Source organism: Dromiciops gliroides, chromosome 1 (genome assembly GCF_019393635.1).
Source record: "Dromiciops gliroides isolate mDroGli1 chromosome 1, mDroGli1.pri, whole genome shotgun sequence".
Classification (NCBI taxonomy): domain Eukaryota; kingdom Metazoa; phylum Chordata; class Mammalia; order Microbiotheria; family Microbiotheriidae; genus Dromiciops; species Dromiciops gliroides.
In genome coordinates this window covers 158,039,744-158,064,805 of record NC_057861.1, presented here as the reverse complement: position 1 = coordinate 158,064,805, position 25,062 = coordinate 158,039,744, and the positions used below count along the sequence as shown (strand labels likewise).

The 25,062-nt window shown below is 37.7% G+C and overlaps 1 protein-coding gene and 1 pseudogene across 1 annotated transcript in view; one reads left to right on the top strand and one right to left on the bottom strand.

Annotated features, from left to right (window-relative positions):
* The first annotated feature begins 607 nt into the window (after positions 1–607).
* WWP1 (WW domain containing E3 ubiquitin protein ligase 1) overlaps positions 608–25,062 on the top strand; it is a 94,684-nt gene continuing 70,229 nt past the window's right edge. Inside the window, 4 exon segments of the mRNA XM_043984172.1 lie at positions 608–649; positions 651–678; positions 8,245–8,383; positions 23,026–23,150. Coding sequence (XP_043840107.1) covers positions 608–649; positions 651–678; positions 8,245–8,383; positions 23,026–23,150 — 334 coding nt within the window.
* LOC122741091 lies at positions 19,776–20,753 on the bottom strand (annotated as a pseudogene).

The following is a 25,062-nucleotide window of genomic DNA, read 5'->3' as shown; positions in this document are numbered from 1 at the left end:
TTCACACTTACTAGCTGTGTGACCCTGGGCAAGTCACTTAACCCAATTGCCTCACTAAAAAAAAAAAAAAAGAAAATGTCACTAGTTTACATGCATCACCAGCTCCACTTACGTTCATGGTTAGACATCTTCTAGAATGTTTTCTTAATGACATTAGGATATTTTTTTAGGTGATGTATCAATCACAGACATGGAGATAGTTTGGTACGGTAGAAAGTGCTAAATTTTGATCAGAAGTTAGAGGAACTCATTTAAAATATTGGCTCTGCTATTTATTACCTGTGTGACCTTTACAAGCCACTTTAACCTCTTTAAAACATAATTCCTCATATGTAAAATAAGGAAGTTGGACTAGAACTCAGATGCTCCTTCCAGCTCTAAATTTATGATCCTATTTTAATTTCTACTTTATCAGAAATGCATATTAATTGCCATATACACATATGAAAAGAGATTATCCTTTTCACTATAGATCTTAGCTTAATCTCTCTTCAAAGGTTTCAAATAATATGTGTAAATTAAATATTACTCAAATACATATTTTGTGGACAAATCATATATTCATTCTCTTTCTTTTAACAAAACAGGCTAAAACTGAATACTAGGAATGGCCACAGCTTCACCACGGTCTGATACTAGTAATAACCACCAATGGAAGATCACAGCTTCAGGTGACTGGTAAGTTAACTATATTTATAGCTATTTGTTTAGACTCTTACTGTTGATTCAAATTTGATTCTATTTGAATAATAATATAGCCTCTGAAATTTAGATACCACAGCTCATTTGTCCTTCACAACACTTTAAGGTTAGTATAGTATCTCAGTTTGACAGATTTAGAAATTGTTACTGAGGGTTTTAACAATCCGCCCGGGGGTCACATAGAGAGTAAGTTTGTCAAATAGGATTTGAATACGGGTTTTTCCAACTCTTAAGTCCAATGTTCTATTCATAAAATCTGTTTCAGTGTACCAGTTTGTACTTGTTGGATATTTCTTAAAATACTCTCTGTAATCAATGCTTGGATAAATATATATGGATAGCATCACTAAGCTATTATTAAGAATACATACTGTGCAAGGCATACTTCAAATGATTATGTGAGGGAACTTAAACACCTTTGTAGGATCAACTCAATGTTTTTGTGAGGGCAAAGCCATGTTCCAGCTCTGGCCTACTTTAGAGCCCTTGAGGCAATCAAGTTCTACTTTTTCCTGATGAAAGTGGAGATGTTACCCAAGTACCTGCCGGATTTTATTTTTCCTTAATGATCTATTTTAGAGAGCTCTCTCATATTCTTTGGCCCAAAAGAATCACTCCCCTTGATGACTTAGAGCTATAAGAGGAGGGCTAAAAATGCACAGCCAACAGGGCTTTAAGACTTTGCCATCCCATAGTGGTACCTGTGGCTAAGCTGAGCCCATTCTGAATTTATTCCACAAAAATAGTGGTCCTTGAAAGGCTTCTGCAGTACCTAGAGTTCAATTTATTTGATCCACCATTTAATACTTTTGTGACCATAGGCAAGTCACTTTACCAGCTATTCTTAACCTGGTCTCCTGGAAGGTTAGTTTTCTTTGTAAAACTAAATAATTTTTTTGTGTTTGAAAATTCATCATACTGACAAAGGAATCCAGAACCTCTGCTTTATTTAACTTATCTCTCTATCTCATTTTCCTTTTCTATTAAATGAAAGCATTAGATTAGATGACTGATGCAGTGAATTTTTAGAATCAGAGACTTTGGTTCTTTTCCCTACCCAAATTACCACTTCTGTCCTTTTGGACAATTCAGCTCATTTGCCCTCCTATTTGACTTCCAGATTTTTCACTAATGATAAGCTTTAAACTAGGATGCATGGAACACTATCTTTTCCAGCATATTTATTGTCCCCTCCACCACTCCCATTTTCTCACTAATTTTCAATCTTTCCCCACAGCCTACAAAAACACCCTTCGATCCATCCATCCCCACTAGCTGTTATTGTCCTATATGTCCCCTTCCTTTCCTGATTAAACTTCTTGAGGAGGCTGTCTATGATCAGTGCTTCCACTTCCTTTCCTTTCATTCTCTTTTTAGTCTTTTTTAGTCTGGCTTTGAACCTCATGATTCAATTGAAACTGCTTTCTCCAAAGTTACTAATGATCTTTTTTTTTTTTTTTTAAGTGAGGCAATTGGGGTTAAGTGACTTGCCCAGGGTCACACAGCTAGTACGTGTTAAGTGTCTGAGGCCGGATTTGAACTCAGGTCCTCCTGACTCCAAGGCCGGTGCTCTATCCACTGCGCCACCTAGCTGCCCCACTAATGATCTTTTAATTGCCAAATCTAATGACTTCTCAGTCCTTGTCCTTCTTGACTTCTGTAGTCTTTGGCACTGTCACTCTTGATATTCACACTACTGAGGTTTTCATGATGACACTATTCTCTCGGTTATCCTACCTATCTGACTACTCCTCAGTCTCCTTTAGTGAATCTTTGTCCAGATCATGCATACTAACCACAGATGTGCCCCTAAATATGTCTTGTGGGCCTTCATTTCTTTTCCCACCATACTACTTTGCTTGATCTCATTTGCTGTCATAGATTAAATTATTATTGCTATGTGCATGATTCTCAGATATATTTGTCCAATCTTAACCTCCTTCCTGATCTCCAGGTTTGCATCTCCAACTTCTGGTTGGACATAGAACTAGATGTCCCATTTATATCTTTAAGTCAACATGTCAAAATAGAATCCATTTCCTCCCTCTGCCCCTACTCCCCAACCAAACCCTCTCCTCTTACTAATTTCCCTATTACTGTGGAGAGCAATACCATCCTTTCCATTGCCCAGTATCACAACCTATGTGTCACTGGACCTCTTCTTATCCTAACACCAAAGCAATCCATTTCCCAACTCATTTTCCTTGGTTGTCCCCTATGACTTGAATTCATTTTCTCTTGTTTCCACCTCTTGATTCTTGTTTCTGCCTCTTGCTTCCTTTAGTCTCAGCTAAAATCCAGTTCCTGCCAGAAGCCTTTCCAATTCCCCATCTGCCACCCTTTCTCTCTGAGTCATCCCTAATTTATCCTGTGTTATAATTTGTTTTGCACATAGCTACTTTCATATTTTCATTGTTAGATACTTGAGGGCAGGGGCTATTTTTGCTATTCTTTCTATCCCCCCATTTAAAAACAGTGCTTGGCACATTGTAGGGTATAGCTATAATTCTCCAACTTGGTCTCAGAACCCCTTTAAACTCTCAAAATTTTTGAGGGACTCTGAAGAGATTTTTTTGTATGGATTGTTTTATTGATATTGACCATATTAGAAAATAAAGCTGATAACTATTTAATATATGTATTCATTAAAAATCATTTAAAAATCATAATTTACTCATGTACCGCCCCCTCCCCTTTCCAGTAGCTTGAAAGGTATCTCCTTCCTTTATTCTCTTTTTGTTTTTTATGACATGACATATTTGGATCATGTATCCTTTTGGAATTTTTTATGGCGTATTAAGTTAAGAGTTCAGTGGCTTTTACCTTCAAACCATAGACCAATTTCATTGATTTAAATAGAAATGAGCATCAGAAACTCTGCCCATAGGTAGAATAGGTCAGGATCAGGTATTTAAGCTAACCTTACATTTCTTTAAATGCTGAAGTGCTGACTATCACAGCCCTTCTGCAAGTAGGAAAGTGGTTGTCAGATAAGACTTTAAGAATTTTGTAGTGTGTTGGTTGTGGTTTCTGGGTTTTTTATCTTTCTGTCTTCACTGATTTTATTGTTTATGACTTGTCCCTCTGGGCAGGTAGTCACTCAGGAGTTTGTATGGCAGGTAACTTTTTTTCTGTGGTCTTGTATGTGGTCCCTGGCTGGGTCTTACACTGTTTGAGAGGTGTGTCACACAGTATGGCCAAGAGGGATCTGAGAAATGATGATCTGCCCTGTAGATGTAGCATCAGTTACTTGACTTACTTTAAATTTTTATCAGTGTATTGGTATCTTTGTAACAAACAATATCATAGAAATAGCTCAAAAGCAAAAGAGTAGAGACAAAGGTTTGAAGAGAATTTTTGTTGTTCATTTGTTTCAGTTGTGTCTGACTCTTTGTGACCCCCTCTGAAGTTTTCTTGTCAAAGATACTGGAGTGGTTTGCTATTTCCTTCTCTGTCTCATTTTACAGATGAGGAAACAAAGGCAAACAGGGTTAAGTGACTTGCTCAGGGTTACAGAGCTGAGGCCAGATTTGAACTCCAGAAGATGACTCTTTCTGACTCCAGGGAGGGCACTCTATCCACTGTGCCAGCTAGCTGCTTCTTAAAGAAAATATTCAGTTCACCTGAAAAAGGAGTTAGTAATTTTAGTGAACTTGAAGCTCAACAGGAGTCAAGCTGCCTGATATGGCAGCTGGAAAAGTTAGTATATTTTAAGGTTGTGTTATGAGAGTCATGGTCAAGGGACATGGTTGTATCAAAGTATGCTTCTCTGGTTAAATCATACATCAAGTATTGTGCTTATTTATAGAAGGATGTTGATAAACTTGATAGTATTTAGAAAAAGCAAGCAGGCAAGATTTCTTAAGTTTAATTAGTTGAAAAAAAGATGGATGTTCACTTGGAGAAGAAAAGACTTAGGGAAGACATGATAGCTAATTTTGAGCAAAGAATCCAGAAAAGTGAGCCAGAGGGTACTCTCTGAATGTGGATATTGGGAAGTGAGCTATATAGAGTAGAGATGGCTAGTGGTTGAAGCAAGAAGCTTCCTTAGAGTAGGAAGTGGAGATGCTAAGCTGAAATGATCTTGAGAGATCTGCCTGGGACATTGGTATTTTGTAATTTGATATTCATAAATTGGTATTGATAAGTTGTGGATGTAGGGTACTTTGGAGTAGTGCTTTCCTCGTGACGTAGTTGTATCATTTCCTATGTACAGTTAATTTTACATTACTGAGTAATTATTGGCAAAGTGTGGTTAAGAATATATCTTTTAAACAATGTATTAGGGTGCCTGTCTTTCTGCAGCCCCTCTGACATGATAATTTCTTCTCTTTGTTATCTTTGCAATTTTTCTAGGTATGAGGTGAAACCTTACATTTGTTTTGATGGTCATTTTTCTTACTATTAATTATTTGGAGCAGTCCTTCGTATGGTTGTTAATAGTTTGAAGTTTTTCTTTTGAGAACTATTTATCTGTAGCCTTTGGCCTCTTCTCCATTGGAGAATAGCTTTTGGTCTTAAGTATTTTTGTGATTTCTCTATGTTTTGGGTATGAGATGCTACTGAAAACACAGATTTTCTTCCAATTTGGAAAACCCTCTGTTGATTTTGTTTTTCCAAAATTTTAAAAATTTGATACAATTAGAATTTTTTTTTTAACTTTTGGTTTACTAAGGTTTAATCACCTTAATCTGTTTGGTTAATAATTTTTTCTCTACCCATAGCTGTGAAATGTACCTGATCTTGTTTATTTATTAAAAATAAAATGTTAATGGGATCTTCTGGTTTTGTATCACTTATATTTCCTAAAAATTCCCTTCCGCTCCCAGAAAATCTCTCCTATAACAGAATAAAAAGAAAAAATATTTCTCTAAAGGTAAATGGCTTCTAAAGAGTAAGTTTATTATGCTTAAACTGGATAGAGGGGAGTTTGGGGGTAGGAAGAGAGATGTGTTTTTATCTTTCCTGAAAGAAGTCACAGCAGTCAATCCAATCCAAGAGGCATTTTATTTAAAACCTATTATTTGAAAGGCACTGAGTTATGTCCTGGGATACAAAGAGAGAATGAAAAAGATGTTCCTTCCCCCAAGGAGCTTACAGATTATTTACCTATTAGACATATAGGTTGTGTAATGGATGGAGTGCTGGATTTAGAGTCAAGAAAGATCTGAGTTTGAACACTGCCTCAGACACTTTACAGATGTGTGACTCTTGGCAAGTCATTTAATCCCTCATTCTTAGTTTTCTCATCCATGAAATGGGAAAATGAATAACAGCCACTTGATGGTGTTGGTGTGAGCAAATAAGATAATGTAAAAAGTGCTCAGCAAATTTAAAAGCACAATATGTTTCTTCAAAATAATTTTTTAATTAAAAATACATCTCTCTCATTCTACCGCCTCCCCTAGTTGAAACAAATATGCATAGTCAAGCAAAACAAAACAGTTCTGTAATTGGCCAAGTCCCAATACAATATTTTTCAACTTGCACTCTGTTACTTTTTTTTTTCAGGAGGTGGGTAGCATGTTTCATTCAGAGTTCTTAAGTCTTTCAGATTTATTTGTCTTTACAATATTGTTGTAATTATATAAATTGTCTTCTTGGGTTTGCACATTACATTCTGCCACAGTTCATATAAACCTTCCCAGGTTTCTCTGGAACTGCCCCTTCCATCATTACTTAGAGCATGGGAATAGTCTATCATATTCACATAGCATAATTTGTTCAGCCTTTTTCTACAAGTGGGTATTCACTTAGTTTCCAGGGAAACTAAAACTTCCCCAAAAGGGCTGCTTTAATATTTTTGTTCATAATGGGTAATTTCCCTTTTTCTTTTATTTCCTTGGAGTGTAGACCCAGTAGTGGTATCCCTGGGTCAAAGGATAGAGAAAGTTTAGTAAACTTTATGGATCGTAGTTCCCAGTTGCTTTCCACAATGGCTGAACCAGTTCATACCTCCAACAACAGCATTTTGGGAATAACTTTCCCAATCTAATGAATATGAGGTATAACATCAGAATTGCTTTTATGTGCATCTCTTTATTTATTCATGATTTGGAACATTTTTTTCATATTGCTTTTGATGGCTTGAAATTCTTACTTTGAAAACTGTTCATATGCTTTTTGACTATTAAATAATTGGGTAATGGCTCTTAGTCTTATAGATTTGACTTAATTCCCTGTTTAACTTTATCAGAGAAATTTGGTAAAAAGATTTTCCCCATCATTTCCTTGCTTCCCTTTTAATTTTAGGTACATTAGTTTTGTCTATACAAAATCTTTTTAACTTTATCAAAATTGTCCATTTTACCTTCTTTAATCTACTTTATCTCTTGTTTGGTCTTGAGTTCTTCCTTAATCCATAGATTTGGCAGGTAATTTCTTTCTTTCATCTCTAATTTATTTATGATGTCATCCTTTAAGTCATGTACCAATTTACAGCTTATTTTTTGTATGTGATGTAAGATGTTGCTCTGTACCTGGTTTCTGCCAGTCTAGTCTGTTAGTTGTTACTGTTGTTGTTGTTGTTACTGTTACTACCACTGGGGAGAATGGAAACAACATGCAAACAATGAAGTATATATACAAGATAATTTGAGGAGGAAGGAGAGAGCACCTGCAATTACAAGGTCAGGTAAGGCTCTGCATAGGAATTGGTACATAACCTGGATCTTGATGGAAATTAGAGACTCTAAGAAGTAGGTAGGGCTGTAGTGCTATCTAGATATGAGTCAGGGACAAGAAGAAGGGAAAGAATCTTCTATTCTATCACAGTCTGTGGAAAGGTATGGCAGTGGGGGATGGAGATTGAAGAGCAGCAAGTAAGGCTAGTTCAGTTGGAATGTGGAAGGGTCTAATTTGAAGTAAGCCCAGAAAGTTAATTTGGACCCAGAATGTGAAGAGCCTTGAATGCCATGCAGAAGAGTTTATATTTTTTCCAGGGTAATACAGTCACTGAAAGTGGTTCTTTTAAAAATACAGCTGTATTATTGATTCACTTTATTTATTTCACAGTCTTTGAAGGGGTGGAGGAAACTCCTTCTATTCCTCTAGATTGAATCCTCTTTTGTGACAAAGATAAATAATTTAGCAAGAACATCTGATATATAGTGACTGTCCCTGGAAATGTATGTAATAGTCTATCCTATTAGTCTAGTACCTCTCAGCTATGAAGAGAGATTTTTTTTGTTGATGTTATTAATCTGTTATCTAGGACCTTTACTGGTTTTTCAGTTGTTCTGTGTTTGTCTTGCTTTTAGTTACCCTTTCATTTACCTTGTGATTGTTGTGTATATTCCTTAGGGCTTATTTCTCTCTGTGTCAGCTCACACAGATTTCTCCCAGATTTTGCTTAATTCTTCATATTCATTATTTCTTACAGCATGATAATATTTGCTGAAGGTTCTTGAAGAGAGGATTAATCAGCATACTTGTGCTTCTATCAGATTCTGAGATATATAAGATACTAGTTGCTTTAGAACATGCATTATATAGATTTTTTTTGTAAGACATATGCTTTAGTAATTGTCATGTTTCTGTCAGTTTCTAGTGCCAAACTGAAAAGAAAAAAGAACTGGTTTGGAACAGCTATTTATGCAGAATTATCTGTAGATGGAGAAATTAAGAAAACAGCAAAATCTAGTAGTTCTTCTAATCCAAAGTGGGATGAACAATTAACCGTGTAAGTATTTTGTTTTAATAACTTGTATGTATGTAACATTTCACCATCAAAAATCATACCCTGATACCTCACCTTGGCCTGGAAGTAACTGCAAAATGCAGAGTGGTACATAAGCTCTGATTTGAACTAGAGTTAATAATAATCATAATAGGTAACATTTATATAGTACCTACTGTGTGCCAGGCATATAGTGCCTGTGCTAAGTGCTTTATAATTATTATCTCATTTGATGAGCACAACAACCTGGAAGGTAGGTACTGTTATTATGCCCATTTTATAGATGAGTAAACTTATGTAAACAGAGGTAAAGTAACTTTGCCCAGGTTCACACTACTTAATGAGTTTCTGAGGCTGGATTTGAATACATCTTCCTAATTCTAGACCCAGTTCTCTATCCACATACTACCTGGCTACCCTCTACCATGCAGGGAAAAGCTACTTTCTAAGGATTAGTCTCCCTAAGCACAGAGAGGATCATTGCCAGTAGGCTGACTACTAGGTGATTCCTTGGCCATAGTAACCCTGAAATAAAGAAAAGCACAAGTTGCATTTAGTTCTGTGAACCCTCTATCTTTTTTTGTGGACCTTGTGGCACTATGGCATAAAAGGGGACAGGTAGATAGTGTTAAAAACTTCACAGTCTCAAGGTTAAAAGCTATTTAATTGATATCTTCAATGAAAGATCATTATCTACCAACTTGTGGTTCCATGTACAACTAGAGAAACTAAGTTATATAAGTATTTGCATTCTCATTGTAAAAGAAACCAGAAGATGTAATGCTTACTTATATATTCTCTGTGGAGGTAGGCAAGTAAAGGAGTTGCCCATTAGTGGAGTTGATTTCATTGTTATCTCCAAAGAAAACAAGAAACTTAATTTAGAGAAACATTTGCTTATCTTGCCTTGCAGTGCTGTTCATAAGCAAAAGCATAAAGACCACCATGAAGATAGTTGAAGTTTATATTATTAAGAAGATATAGAAATTCTTTTGTTTTTCTTTTTTGGTGAGGCAATTGGAGTTAAGTAACTTGTCCAGGGTCACACAGCTAGTGTCATGTGTCTGAGGCCAGATTTGAACTCAGGTCCTCCTGAATCCAGGGCTAGTACTCTATCCACTACACCACCCAACTGCCCCAAGATATAGAAATTTTACAAAAATAATTTTAAAAGACCCTCTGATTAAATCATAAGTTACATACTTTGGTAATTGTTGACAGTTGTTAAAATCAGCATAAGAGAAAATGTTGGAAAACATGGCTCATGATTAAAAAACAAGCGACCAAAGGCTTAGAATTATAGGATCATAGTATCATAGAGCCTGAGCTGGAAGAGATAATTAGAGGTCATTTAGTCCAACAGCTTCATTTTCATGTGATCAGATTGAGACCCAAGGAGCTTAATAATAGGTACTTAATAAATTCCTATTGCCTGACTTGACTTGATGTATTTTATTCACTGTGGCCTAGACTAGGGTTCTTTTCGTGTAAGGGGGAAAGTTTTGGACTTTTAGTCAGAGCACCTCAGGTAAATCCCAGCCCTGCTACTCAAGAATTAGGCAACAACACAGAAACTTTGTGAATAAATGATTCATTAAATAATTCTGTCGTCATAAATAAATAAGTGTGTGTGGGGGGGGGGGGGCAGTGTTCATCAAATTCCTGGACGTTTCAGACCCCATCCAGTCAGGAAGAAGTGAAAGGAGGGCATCATTTCCTTTGCCCATCCCCCGAGGAACCCCAAGTGCCTATGCCCTATTTGGTTTACTTTGGGAGATGGAAATCTTTCCCCCTTATCTTTCCTTTATATTTCCCCTAAGCACCCTTTGCTCTGAGACCTTACCAGAGATCACCAGAGAAGAGAAGGGTAGAGCTCACTCTTCTCTACTGTTCATCTCTCCTCCATTCAAGACCACCCTTACCCCAAGCAGCAATTAGGTGAGAATAGCAGTATAGTTATTCATACTATTTGGATGAGCCATGTATCAATTATAAACTTCCTGTGAGATGCAGGATCAGTAAGCCTTATCTGTTTTTTCACCGTATCTTAAGTCCTTCTGACTTTACTATCTGCCCAAATGCTATGCCTTCCAGTCCCCTGGCCATTATCTAAATATGTTCTTAAAAGAAAATCACACTATATATAATAAATATTCTCATATACAGCCCTTTCCTATTGTACTCTGTATATAGGAATGTTCGGTTTATTTGGCCCATAATAACCAAAAAAAAAACGGTGGTGATTGAGCTCTGTCTTGAATGGAGAGATTTTTTCGGTGAAGCAGAGGTGGAGTATTTTCTAGACATGGTAGAGAACCAGTGAAAAAGCATGGAGATATAGTTCCCTTTGTGAGGAATAGAGAGTAGTCCATTTGGACTATATCATAGAGTTCAAGAAGGGAAGAAATATGTAACAAGGATAGAAAGAAAGGTTGGGACCAAATTGTGAAGTACTTTAGCATGGAGATAGATATAGTTCCCTTTACGAGGAAGAGAGAAAAGCCCATTTTGGCTATATTAAAGAGTACACGGGGGCAACTAGGTGGTGCAGTGGATAGAGCACCAGCCCTGGATTCAGGAGGACCTGAGTTCAAATCTGGCCTCAGACACTTAACATTTACTAGCTGTGTGACCCTGGGCAAGTCACTTAACCCCAATTGCCTCACTTTAAAAAAAAAAGAGTACATGAAGAGAAGAAATGTGTAACACGTACAGAAAGAAAAGTTGGAACTAAATTGTGAAATATTTTATCCTGCAGCAGTAGGGAACCACTGGAATTTGTTGAATAGAGGAGTGATGTGGTCAGATCTTCACTTTAGGAAAAGGTAGATTGATAGAACGTAGATTAGAGTAGGGAGAGATTAGAGTCAAGGAGACCAATTAGAAGACCTTTTCAGTAATCTAGATGAGAGGTAATGAGCCCTTGACTTATGGTAGTTACTGTATAATTAGAAAGAAGAGTTCAAATGTGAAAAAGCTATTGAATGTAGAAAAAGTAAGATTCGGCAACTGGTTGGATATCAGTGGGATATAGAAGCAAAAGTGAGTGAGGAGTTGCACACAGTGCCAAAGTTATAAACCTTGGGGACTATAAAAATGATGATGACCTTGGGAGAAGAAAGGAAGACTATGTTATGTTTTGGGCATGTTGAGTTTGAGATGTCTGTATGACATAATTTGAAATATCCAATATGCTGTTGGTGATGTGGCATTTGAACTCAGGAGAGGGATGAGCTGGATATACATAGCATAGTATGTGTCTTGTATGTATATTTTTTCTCTATCCACATCCACATATATACACATAGATATACACACATATACATATGTGTACATATATACTGTGATGTTTAAAATCTAAATGTGTGGTCGCCTTAAATTAGAAGCTTTAGCACCAGTCTTTGGGCATTAAGCATTTATTAAAGCATACCAGGTATTCATGTGGAGTTCAGAAAGTTAAGAAAAGGCCTATCTAGCCTAGAGTTCCAGCCTGGTCTGGTTCTTCCTCAAGTCCTACACCATGAGCCTGCTTCAGTGACAAACTGCCTTCAAACTGAGTGTGGAAGCTTTTTATAGGTCTGGAGCAGAGGCGGTCCTTACACACTGCTTCAAGTTGATTGGTAGGCATTGTCCAAATCCATTGGTTCACTGGACTTGAAAGTGGTCTCATGTTGAGTTCAGAGTTCTTAGCTTCTAAGAACACTACCTTCTTAAGGGCTAGCCAGGTGTGGTTACAATCTAATTAACTTGAAGTAGGCTAATCAGCAAAATCAATCACTCATTTAATTCAATCAGTTTAGATTAATCTCCAGGTGAGCCTTTATCTGCCAAATCCCATTATTTTCTCACATTCTCCCCTGTGCTTCATTAAGAAACATTGTTTCCTTAATGAAGCAATAACATTACAGATACTTATGACTAACAATGTAAAGGAAATGAAAAGAGAGAAAAGAAATTGAGGGATGCATTGACAGTGAACTAAAGATGTATGTGTGTACATATACATACACACTCATGTACACATATACATATACAAATGTGTATAAAACAGGCTACATTTCTTTCCTGAGTTCCACATCTCCAGCTGCCTATTAGACACTTCAAACTGGATGACCTAGAAATAGCTCAAACTCAACATAACTTATTATTTTTTCCTCAAATCCTCCTCTCTCATAAGGCTATCATAGTTTTTATACCTCACTGATATCCTGTCACTTGCCACATCTTGCTGTTTCTATAGCCACAGGATATTTGACATTTGAGCCCTTCTCTAATTATACAATCACTACCATAGGTCAGGTAAATAATTTTTGACTAATAAAAACCATGTACAGAAATGTAGAGAGGCTAAATCCAAGGACCAAGAAGCCTGCTCAGATGAAAGCAGTTAGTCCTCAAAATGACTGAATTGTAGTACCTGTCATCAGGTTGCTCTGTGGATGTCTAAGACACATGAGCTATGACTTCTGGTCTGAGATTTTATCCACTATTCTCTTTTCCCTATTCTTTTTTCTCTTCTCCCACCTCCCTAATACACAGACACAAACGCACCTATATCCAGATTTATGATAAATAGCTCTAGACCTATATTGCACGCAAATACATATTTATATATATTTACATGTATTCATATATTTATAGCTGTGTTATTCTAGTCAGGTCACTTAACCTCTATCTCATTTGCCCTATCTGTAAAGTGTGGTAATAACAACACTTGTCACCTGGGTTGTTGTGAAGACAAAATGAAGCAATTGTAAAGTACTTTGCAAATCTTAAAATATCATATAACTACTAGTTATTTATAGTCTATGTACATATATGTACCCATATCTCAAACTCTGTCTTTTTATAGATTTGTAGCTGTATATAGGTATTTATGTATGTCTTTATACATAGATCTGGATATGTACATATGTGAGTATATAGGTTTGTCTGTGTATGTTATTCACACACAGATACATGTAGGGGGAGGGAAATGAGAATAGTAGATAAAGCCTTAGGCTGGAAATTGGGTCATGTGGCTGAGAGGCCCATAAACCTACCTAATTATATGTATTATGTTTCAGCTACTCCTAGAATTTGTGATTTCTTCTGTGTAGGCTCCATTGATTGAGATGATAGCTTTTTTCACCTCTGAACAGTCTTTGTGAATTGTGACCAAAAAAATTAATTACATGGAACTAGTTTGTTGATGAACCTCTCTTGATTGAGCTAGGTTATTTCTCAAAACCACATGGATCATACCTAAAGTCCATTTATCTTAGAGGAGGCATGATTAAACTATTTGTGTATTAATGTTATTGGGATTTTAATGGTTTTCAAACTAAGATGATTTAATAGTGATGTGGTAACCAGGAAGGCTGTTATGATCCCAGTTTGCATTAATAGAGCAATGTTGTCTACAGTGAGAGAAGCAGTACACAGTAATCAGCTGTAATCAGACCATATCTAGGGTGTCGTGTTCAGTCTGGGGTGTTACATTTTAGACAAGTTACAAGGTATATAAAGAAAGTTAAGTATGATTATGATGAGACTGAAAACTTTGTTGTATGACAATCTATTGAATTAACTTGTTTGTTTTGTTTGGGGGGTTTTTGGTGAGGCAAGTGGGGTTGTGAATTGCCCAGGGTCACACAGCTAGTAATTGTCAAGTGTCTGAGGCCAAATTTGAACTCAGGTCCTCCTGACTCCACTGCGCCACCTAGCTGCCCCTTGAATTAACTTGTGATGCCAAAAAGAAGATTTAGTGGGGAACCTGATAGATTTCTTCAAATGAAAAAGGGAGTAGGTTTGTTCTGCTTTGATACAGTAAGCAGAACAAGAAGCAGTGGGGTGGCAATTTCAGAAAAACATTGTTTTTTGTTTGTTTGGTTTTTTTAGTGAGGCAATTGGGGTTAAGTGACTTGCCCAGGGCCACACAGCTAGTAAGTGTTAAGTGTCTGAGGCCGGATTTGAATTCAGATACTCCTGACTCCAGGGCCGGTGCTCTATCCACTGCACCATCTAGCTGCCCCTAAAACATTGTATTTTGATCTTAGGAAAAACTTCCTTATAATTATAGCTGTTCAAAAGTGAAGTGGGCTGCCTTGAGAGCCAGTGCATTTTTCCTCATTGAAGATCTTCAGGAGGAAAAAAAATACTGGATGATTGATTGATATGGGATAATATAGTATGTATCAGTTCAGATATGGTTTAGATGACCTCTGAGATTCTACGAGTCGTCTATATTCTGTAGTATTTTGGAGGTTTAAAGCAAGTTATTTTCAGTGATTCTAAATTATTAGAATATAATGTGGCATGAGTCACTGGAATCCCTGCCACTGTTAAGAGAACAAGAGGAAGACTCCCTAGCACCTTAAATGTAATGCCTTCTCATAGATTTATAGAAAGGATGACATGGACAAGAATCTTATATTGATATGTTTTAATATGAACTATCAGAGGAACCACATTAATGTGGTCACAGATACATATGAATATAGGTGTATTCTCTAGCAGATACAAAGAACTTTATTAATTTGGACTCTGCTATTTGAAATTTTTTTAGTCAAGGGCAGAGCCAAGATGGTGGAGAAAAGGCAGAGAACTCTCCTGAGCTCTCCCAAATTCTCATCCAAACAACTTTAAATAATGAATTCTTAAGTGGCAGAACCCATAAAAAGATGGAATGAAACAATTTTGTAACCCAAAACAACTCACAAGGTCAGCAGGAAAGATCTGTCATACTGGGTATGACAGATGGTCCAGTATGGGCTGCTCCAGCATAGCTTTGGGGGTTACTGAATCAGCAGTGGCAGTGGTAGCTTCTAGAGCTCTCAGCCCATAGACACTAAGGGTGTTGGACAGTTGGTCACAACATTACAGGGGCTCCCTTTGCTGGCACTGGGATAGGACTCAGTTGCATTGCCCATTCACAGATCTGTGTCATAGTCCTGAGTTATAGTCCCAGGGTGAAAAGGAGCACCAGTATACCAGAGCTTGTGGATACAGAGGAGCAGGGACCCTGATTACAGTTACAGGATGGAATAGCAAGAACTGAAAACTTACCAGAACTAGCTCTGAAAATAGCTGCACAAAAAACCTGAAGCTTAGGACAATGTCACTTCCACACTGGGAGCAGAACCCAACTTTAACATCAAGTTAAAAATCAGGAAATAAATCAGAAAAATGAGCAAACAACAAAAAAAAGAACCTGACTACATAAAGCTACCATGATCGAAAGAAGACAACAGAGGCAAAACTGCTACATCTAAAGCCTTAAAGAAAAATGTGAATTGGTCTCAGTCCTAAAAAGAATTCCTGAAAGAGCTCAAAAAGGATTTTAAAACTCAAGGAGAGCACCAGCCCTGGAGTCAGGAGAACCTGAGTTCAAAACTGGCCTCAGACACATAACACTTACTAGCTGTGTGACCCTGGGCAAGTCACTTAACCCCAATTGCCTCACCGGGAAAAAAACAAAACTCAAGGAGAGAAGTAGAGGATAAATTAGGAAAAGAAATGAGTGGTGCAAGAAAATCATGAAAAAAAGTTAACTGCTTGGTAAAGTTAGGCACAAAATACTGAAGAAAATAACACCTTAAAAAACAGGATAGGTCAAGTGGTTTTAAAAAAAAAAAGGCACAAAAATTGACTGAAGAGAACAACTCCTTAAAAAGCAGAATTGGCCAAATAGAAGAGAAGATACATAAACTCACAGAAGAAAATAGCTTCCATTTACCTAACTGTAATTTTTAAGGACTTAATAACTCTATGAGACATCAAGAAGCAATAAAACAAAATCAAAAGAATGAAAAAATAGAAGAAAATGTGAAATCCAATGCTACCTCAGCACTCACTGAAACTTGTTGAAACTTGCTGAATTTGGTATTTGACACATTTTGACAAGAAAAAAATGCTTCAGCACTCAGTGTTTGCTAAGACCTGTATGAGTCAAGACACCACCCCACTTCCTACCTCTCTGGAGGAAACAAAGACTGACGTATTAGGCTTACAGTAGTTCATCCCCAGTGCAGAAAGCCACGTATTTCACTGTGTACTTTCTTGTGCTTTTTTTCATTTTTCCAGAACAGGGAAAATTCATGATTATATCACCAAATCCCAGGAATATAATCATCCCCTCCTTTCCTCCTTGGGCTTAGATTTGCTCCTGAACAGACCCTTTTCCCTTTAGATGTTCATTTAATCACTGTGGGAAAATTGAGTTTACTCCATGCCATTGGAGACAAGGGCTTCTCTCTGAGTCATCAAATGCCATGGTTAAAAATTCTCTCATCCACTCCTGGAGTACACTGGTGTAGCCCTTCTGTTGCCTGAGGAGTGTGGGAGTTCTGGGATTTGTGTTAGTGTCTTTTAGAGTGCAAGTGGTAACAATGTTAGATTGAAAGTAGAGTCCAATTAAGCTCATGGAAATCTGATCCCAGAGGAAATGGGACTGGCAGAGTCCAAATGAGAAGCAGGCTGGTGAACTGGCATCAGGAGCAGAGAGGGTGGGGTCCCCCCCTGCCACCCCACAGGCCTGATTCCTCACCATCCACCTGCCGAGATGCATGGAAGTTTGAGGTGGAAGAGGTGGGGAAGGGTCATAAAACAAGTGGTGGAGGTTCTGCTTTCCCTGAGAACAAACAGGGGCCAACAGATAGTCCAGGATGCTGTCAGCCACCCAGGGAAGTTTCTGAAACCCTCCTCTGCCTCTTCACAGCTGCTGCCATCTGCTGCCACCTGCTGCCACCCGCCGCCACCACAACCTTCAAGATGAAAGCTTCTTTGCTTCTTTTTTGATCTCTCTGCCTCAGCTCTCTTAAGAAAGGGAGCAGCAGGCTGAGTGTGTTGGGGGTGGGGTACTTCATGCTGTTCCCCTGACAAAACCTCCTCAGGTGTAGGAGCTTGTTATTTCAGATAGTACAGCAGCAGCTTCTCCTCTGTACACAACCCCACCCCATCCCCATGTCCCTGAAGGAAATGAATGTCTATACTTAAATCTGGTTTGAGGTCCCCCTGCATATTCCATGATGAGTAGTCATTGAGGCTGGACTTGTGGGGGTGGGGTGGTGACATGATGGAGAGAGAGAATTTGGGGCCTAGAGAAATGAAACAATCTATTTTTTTAAAGTGGACTTTTGTTATTTTTTTTTTTTTAAATTTAAAAAAGGGAAAAAACAACATCCATTTATAAATTGCCAAGTAAAATATAAATTTTCTAGGGTTCAGAAATGGATTCTTTCAATTTATATTACTTCTTATGGGAAAAATTTGATTGGTACATATCGTTTTTGCCACTCGTTGTCTCTTCTGGAACCAATTAATGTTTTGGATTCCAATTTTTATCCCTCCTTCCCTCCCTCCCTTTCCAGGCTTTTCTAAAGTCATCCTGTTTGTCATTTCTTAGAACACAATAATATTCCATCACCATCATATACCACAGTTAGTTTATCCATTCCCCAGTTGATGGGCATTCCTTTGATTTCCAATTTTTAGCCACCACAAAAAGAGCTGCTATATTTTTGTACAAATAGGTCTTTTTCTCTTTTAGGGGATGTATTTGGAATATAAACCTAGCAGTGGTATTGCTGAATCAAAGGGCACACGCAGTTTTATGGCCCTTTAGGCATATGCAACCAATTAATGAGGAATACTGAGGTACCACTACTGTATCTCATTGAAAAAAACACCAGATCTGTGAAATAGATCAAGGCAAGATAATTTAAAAAATATTGGACTACCTGAAAGCCATGATCAAAAACAAACCTAGACATCATCTTTCAAGAAATTATCTAGGAAAACTGCTCTTACTTACTATAACCAAAGGGTCAAAGAGAAATTGAAAATCCATTGATCACTTCTTGCAAGAGATTCCAAGATGAAAACTCTCAGAAATATCATAGCCAAATTATGGAGTGCTCAGGTCAAGGAGAAAATATTGCAAAGCAGCCAAAAAGAAACAATTCAAATACCATGGAGCCACAGTCAGAATACCCTAAGATTTAGCAGCTTCTCCATTAAAAGCATTGGAGGGCTTGGAATATGATATTCCAGAGGGCAAAGGAGTTTGGATTACAGCCAACAATTACCCACCCAGCAAAACTGAATATAATCCTTCATGGGGGAAAATTGCATAGTCAGTCAAATAGAGGACTTTCAAGCATTCATGATGAAAAGACCAGAGCTGAAAAGAAAATTTGATTTTCAAATACAAGACAAAAGCATAAAATAAAAATAGGAAAGAGGAATCATAAGGGATTCAATAAGTTTAAACTGTTTATATTCCTACATGGGAAGACTTTCTCATTACTAGGGCAGTCAGTGGAGTATATGTAGACAGAGGGCATGATCTTGAGTTGAATATGGTAGGACAGTATCTAAAAAAATTAAATAGGTGAGAAAGAGGAATATGCTGGGAGAAGGGGAAAGGGAGAGGTGGAATGGATTGAATTATCTTACTTAAAAGAAGCATAAAAGTTTTTACTGTATGGTGGAGGTAAAAATCAAGGTGGTAGGGAGGAATATTTGAACTCAATATTTTCATTGGAATTGGCTCAGAGAGGGAATAGCCTACATACTTAGTTGGGGATACAAATCTGTCTTACCCTACAGGAATGAGAAAGGGGAGAGGTGGCTGATAGAAAGGAGGACGGGCTTGGAGAGGTGGTAGTCAAAAGCAAAATACTTTTAAAGATAGACATAGTGAAAAGAGAGATAATTGGATTAACTGGAGGAAAATATATAATAATCATAATTGTGAAAAAAATTAACAGCAAATTTCTTTGATAAAGGATTTATTTCTCAAATATATAGAAAACTGGATCAGATTTATAAAATTAAGAGCCATTCCCCAATTGAAAAATGCTCAAAGGATATGAACAGGCAGTTTTCAGATGAAGTAATTGGAGATTTTTTAAAAGCCTCTACTGTTGATTAGAGAAATGCAAACTAAAACAACTCTGAGGTAACACCCCATACCAATCAGATTGGCTAATATGAAAGAAAAATAAAATGACAAATGTTGGAGGGTATGTGAGAAAATTAAGACACTAATGCAATTTTTTTTTTTTTTTTGGTGAGGGGGCTTGTTAGAGGTGAGAAGGATCGTTCTGTACACAGATGATCAATATTAATAGATGCTAATTGACCAGACTGAACAGAGACAGACACAGACACAGACATCTTGTACTCTCCCCCCACCCGCCCAACAGAGCATGGCACAGGGAGCCCCTCAATCATGTCCTGGGTTTGGTAACACTTGGTCAACGGGCAGGATGGCTGGCGAGGGGCAGGTCCTCAGTAGTGAGGGGGTGCCGAGTGCCAGTTGATGTCCTCAGAGCAGGAAGAGGGGCACCCTGGAATGGACGCTTGTGGCTTAAAGTCCCTGGGAGAAGCCAAGGTGGGCCTGCTGGTCTCCTCACACATCGCTCAGGGCCTTGTGGGCAAACTCGGGCAGCACGAAGGCCATGCAGTAGATGTCCGAGTTGTAGTATTTGAGCTTCATTTCTCTACTTGTTCCTGGGTCAGCTGCTGCACCAGCTCCTGAAAGTTAGTGCTCGGGTTCTTGCTGCAGAGCATGAAGCCAGTCTGGCCACTGGGGTAGGTGGGGATGGTGCAGTAGGCAAATTCCACCACAGGGAACAGGGACTTGCAGAAGTGACACATCTCCTTGATGAGGTCCAGATGCAACCATTGGCACTCACCCTGACAGCAGAGGATCCTGTCATCTCTCAGCGCTGTCTTCATCAGCTGGTAGTAAGACTCTTTGAACAAACTCTCGGTAGGACCCATGGGGTCCAAGGAGTCAGTGATGATGACATTGAAGGACTCCTGGTTCTGTTGCATGAATTCAAATCTATCTCGAACATACAAGGTCAGCTTGGGACTGAAGTAGCTCACAGCCATGCCTGGCAAATACTTCTTAGAGACCTGGATTACATCCTCATCAATCTCACACTGGACCACAGACTCCATAGATGGATGCTTCACTACTTCCCGAAAGACACCCCTGTCCCCACCACCAATGATGAACACCTTTCATGGTCTGGGATGGCTGCACAGGGGCAGGTTGGCAGTCATCTCCTGGTATGAGAATTCACCCCTCTCTGTGCACTGGATGACTCCCATCCAGCACCAGGACGTTGCCAAAAGTCTTACTGCAGAATACCAGGATCTTCTGGTAGCGGGAGCGCTGGTGGTGGAGCACCTCGTCCACCTGCAGGGACATGGCCTGGCCACAGGCTGCACATCTCCCAGAACCAGCCCTCACGGATGGCTGGAGGCCCGGGTTCCATGGCAGGGCTGGGGGACACACAGGCCGCAAGCAGCCACAGCCACTAATGCAATATTGGCGGAATTGTGAACTGTTTCAACCATCCTGAAAAATAATTTTGAACTATGCCCAAAGGGCTATAAAACCATGCATACTCTTTGACCCAGCACTACCACTACTAGGTCTGTACCCTAAAGAGATAAAAAACATAAAGGAAAAGCACCTATATATACAAAAATATTCTGTGGGTGGGTTTTAGGTTTTTTTTTGGTTTGTTTGTTTTCTGGTGGTTTGGGGCGGGGGGGCTTTTTGGTGGTGGCAAATAATTAGAAATTGAGGGGATGTCCTTCAATTTGGGAATGGTAGAACAAGTTGTGGTAGATGATTTTGATAGAATAGTATTGTGCTATAAGAAATGATGAGCAGGATGCTCTCAAAAACAACTGGAAAGACTTACATGAACTGATGTATAGTGAAGTGAGTAGAACCAGGAGAACATTGTACACATTAACAGCAATAATTGTACAATGATCAATTGTGAATGACTTAGCTATTCTCAGGATTACAATGATCCAAGAGAATTCTAAAGGACTTGTGGTAAAAATACTATGTACCTCCAGAGAAAGAATTAATGGATTCTGAATACAGATCAAAGCATACTTTTAAAAACTTTCATGGTGCGTGTATGTGTGTGTGCACATGCATGTATGTATTTTCTGTTACAATATGATTAATATGGAAATATTTTTTGTATGATTGAACATGTATAATCTATATCAAATTGCTTGTCTTCTACATGAGGGGGGATTGGGACTCAAAACACAAAAAAGATGTTAAAATTACTTTTACATGTAATTGGGGGAAATACAATATTAAATATACCTCTAAAACTGATGAACAAAAAAAACCCTAGAAAGCCTTAGATAAACTGATACAAAATGAAATGAGCAGAAGCAAGAGACCATTATACACAATAATAGCAATATTGTACAGTGATCAGCTGTGAATGATTAACTGTTCTCAGAAATATGGTGATCTAAGATAGTTCGGAAGGACTTACGATATTAAAAAGTTTTGATTACATATAATTGAGAAAAATAAAGTTAAAATTAAATGTAAAAAATAAAGTTTGTAGTTATTAGAGAAGTGAAGCTGAGCTTTTTATTTTTGCATTATGTAAATTGTAGTTAGAGTTGGAAAGGACATTAGAAATCATAAAAATGTATATATACATATTCCAACCTCATTTTACAGATGACAAAATTGAGACTCAGGCAGAGAGACTTTAAGGTCACATAGGAATGTCATGTCAGAACCATGTCTCCATTCTCAGTTCACTTCTCTATCCTTGATACCAAAAAATGGACTTGAGAAAATTTCTTGAGAAATTTAATAGTATAGATAAAACTTTAAGGAAGTGTTGACCTGGGATTGCCCTATGTTTTGAAAAAAATTTTTTCTGTTAGACTCATAGATCATAGATTAAATGCTATATAGTTCAATATTATAGAGCTTATTTGATAAAGATTTTAAAACTTATTTTGACATTTCAACCAGGTGTTAGCAGGCAATTTGAACCACTTTATGAGCCCTTATTTATATTAAAATGTAGTTGCTATATGAGAATAAACTTTATAGTCTGTACTTTAACATAATTACATATCATTCTTAGCTATTCATTAGCCCTATCCTTATTTATCATGTTTGTCCATTTCAAGTTCCTGTTTTTAGTTAAGTAATAATCAATATTTCTTTATAAAATATTCTGTGTTCTATATTTCTGGTGACTTATTGATTAAAAATGGGTTTACCTAACAAAGAATTTGTGAGTTTTTACTATACTTGGAAGTGCAGCTAGGTGGTCCACTGGATAGAGTACTTGGCCTGGAGTCAGAAGGACTCCTCTTCTTCAGTTTAAATCTGATCTCAGACATTTAATAACAATATGATCCTGGGTAAGTCATGTAACCCTGTTTGCCTCAGTTTCCTCACGTGTAAAATGAGCTGAAGAAAGAAATGGCAAACCACTCTTAAGTATCTTTGCCAAGAAAACCCCTATGGGATCACAAAGAGTCAGACATGACTGAAAATGATTGAATAACAATAGCTATACTAGGAAATTATTATAAAATGATTAATAATAGCATAGAAAGAGCACTTGGCTTGAATTCGAGAGGAACCTAGCTTCAGATCTTTTCTTTGCTGGTATTCAGCAAAGCCCTGTGATCCTAGCTAAAGCTCAGTTTCATCATTTGTGAAATGGGGAATAGTTATTTTTGAAGTGTCACAGTGTGGTTGTGAGGAAAATGCTTTATAAATATAAAGCACTATATTAATGTAAGCTATTGTCATTCCTCATATCTTGTATCTTTTTTGTTTTGATTTTTGACTATAGGAATGTGACACCTCAGACCACATTGGAATTTAGAGTGTGGAGTCATCACACTTTAAAAGCAGATGCATTATTAGGAAGAGCAACAGTAGACTTGAGACAAGCTCTTGAAATACACAATAGAAAATGTAAGTCTTTTGTTCTAATTTTTGCTATTTTACTTTATGCTGTTGTTTAAATTTTTAAAAATTACATGAGTGAGCAAGAAGTCAGTTGGTTTATTTACTATAAAGCTTTATTATTATATGAGGTAGTCATTTAAATATTTAAAAAGTAATCACTCCCTTTTATCTATATCATAAATTTACTGAATAATTTAAATTATTTATTGTTTTTAGCATCCCTCATTTATTGTTTTTAGATGCAGATGTAAGCAAGCAGGGGAGTGGGGGATGAGAGGCAACTAGGTAGTGCAGTGGATAGAGTGCTGGGCCTGGAGTCAGGAAGACTTGAATATAAATCTTTCCTTAGACACATAATAGCTTTATGATCCTTGACAGGTCACTTAACCTGCATTTGCCTCAGATTCCTCAACTGTAAAATGGGGATCATAATAGCACCTACCTCACAGGATTGTTGTGGAAATGAAGTGAAATAACATTTGTAAAGTGCACAGTGGGCGCTTAACATACATATTCCCTTCCCCATCCCTGCTTAGTTTTTCTTGGCTTTGAGCTGAGAACCTTTGCTTTCTGGAATAGCACATTCCAAATTCTTCACTCCTTTATAGTGGTGGCTGCTAAATTATGGGTGATCCTGATTGTGGCTCCTTGGTACTTGAATTCTTAATTTCTGGCTACTTGCAGTATTTTTTTCTTTGACCTGGAATTTCTGGATTTCTCCTATGATGTTCTTAAGGGTTTTCATTTTGAGGTTTCTTTTAAGAAGTAACTGATGGATTCTCTCTATTTTCACTTTGCTCTCTAGTTCTAAGAGATCTGGGCAGTTTTCTTTTAAGAGTTTTTGAAATAAGGTGTCTAGGTTTTCTTGTTTTGGTTGGGGTCTTTTGGGGGGGGTTGTTTATTTTATTTTATTTTGGTTTTTTGGTCATGGTATTCAGATAGTCCAATGATTAATATTTTTTTCTTCACTCTGTTTTCCAGGTCAGTTATTTCTTTTTTTTTTTAATATAGCTGTGAAATGTCTTCCATTTTCTTTTGTTTTTTCAGTCTTTTGACTTTGCTTTAATGCTTATTTTTTCTTCATGAAGTCATTGGCTTCTGTTTGGTCCATTTTAATTTTGGGGAAGTTTGTTGTTTGAGCAGGATTTTGTATCTCTTGTACTAAGCTGTTAATTCCCTTTCCAATTCCTTTAGTTCTCATTTCTTTTCCAATTTTCTTCTCAAACATTCCCATTGCATTTATTTAAAACATTTAAAAAAAATTTTTTTTTTAATTTCTGCTTCAGCTCTTCCAGAAATTTTAGTTGAGTTTGTGTCTAGGCTGTCTTTTTCTCTGAGGCAATGCTTGTAGATGTTTTGGTGTCATTCTCTTCCGTGTCTTTGTCTTGATTGTCCATGATACCATAATGGTTCATTACAGTGAGATTCTCTTTCCCCCCATTATTCTAGCGACTTGTGCATTGGCTCTTTAACACTTTAGGAGGGGAGGTCTGGGCTGGTCCTGTTGCAACTTTCTTGGGGTGTTGAGTGTTGTGTCATTCCATTATGTCTGGGACCAGCTGGGCACCTGCAAGGCTTTGGTGCTCTAAAAGTGGTCTGATTGTTGCCCTCGTGGTCTGAGCTCTGCAAAATGTCCTGGGTTTCAATCTGAGTAAGAGCAGACTGCTGCTGGACTCTGCCTCATCAGCCAGCTGGAAAGCTCTTTTGGCTTAGATCAGGCAGAATTGTAAGCTCCTCTTTGTCCTGTTATTCCATCCTGGTTATACCTCTGTAGGCTGGACTAGACTTTGGGAGTCCTTGCTTTGCACCTGAAGTCTGAGCCACATCATAGCAGCTGTTGCTACTGGCTTTTGAACTTCTTCCTTTCTATGTATACCACACAGGGCCTCTCTATGGTGGAATGCCACAACCTTGCACA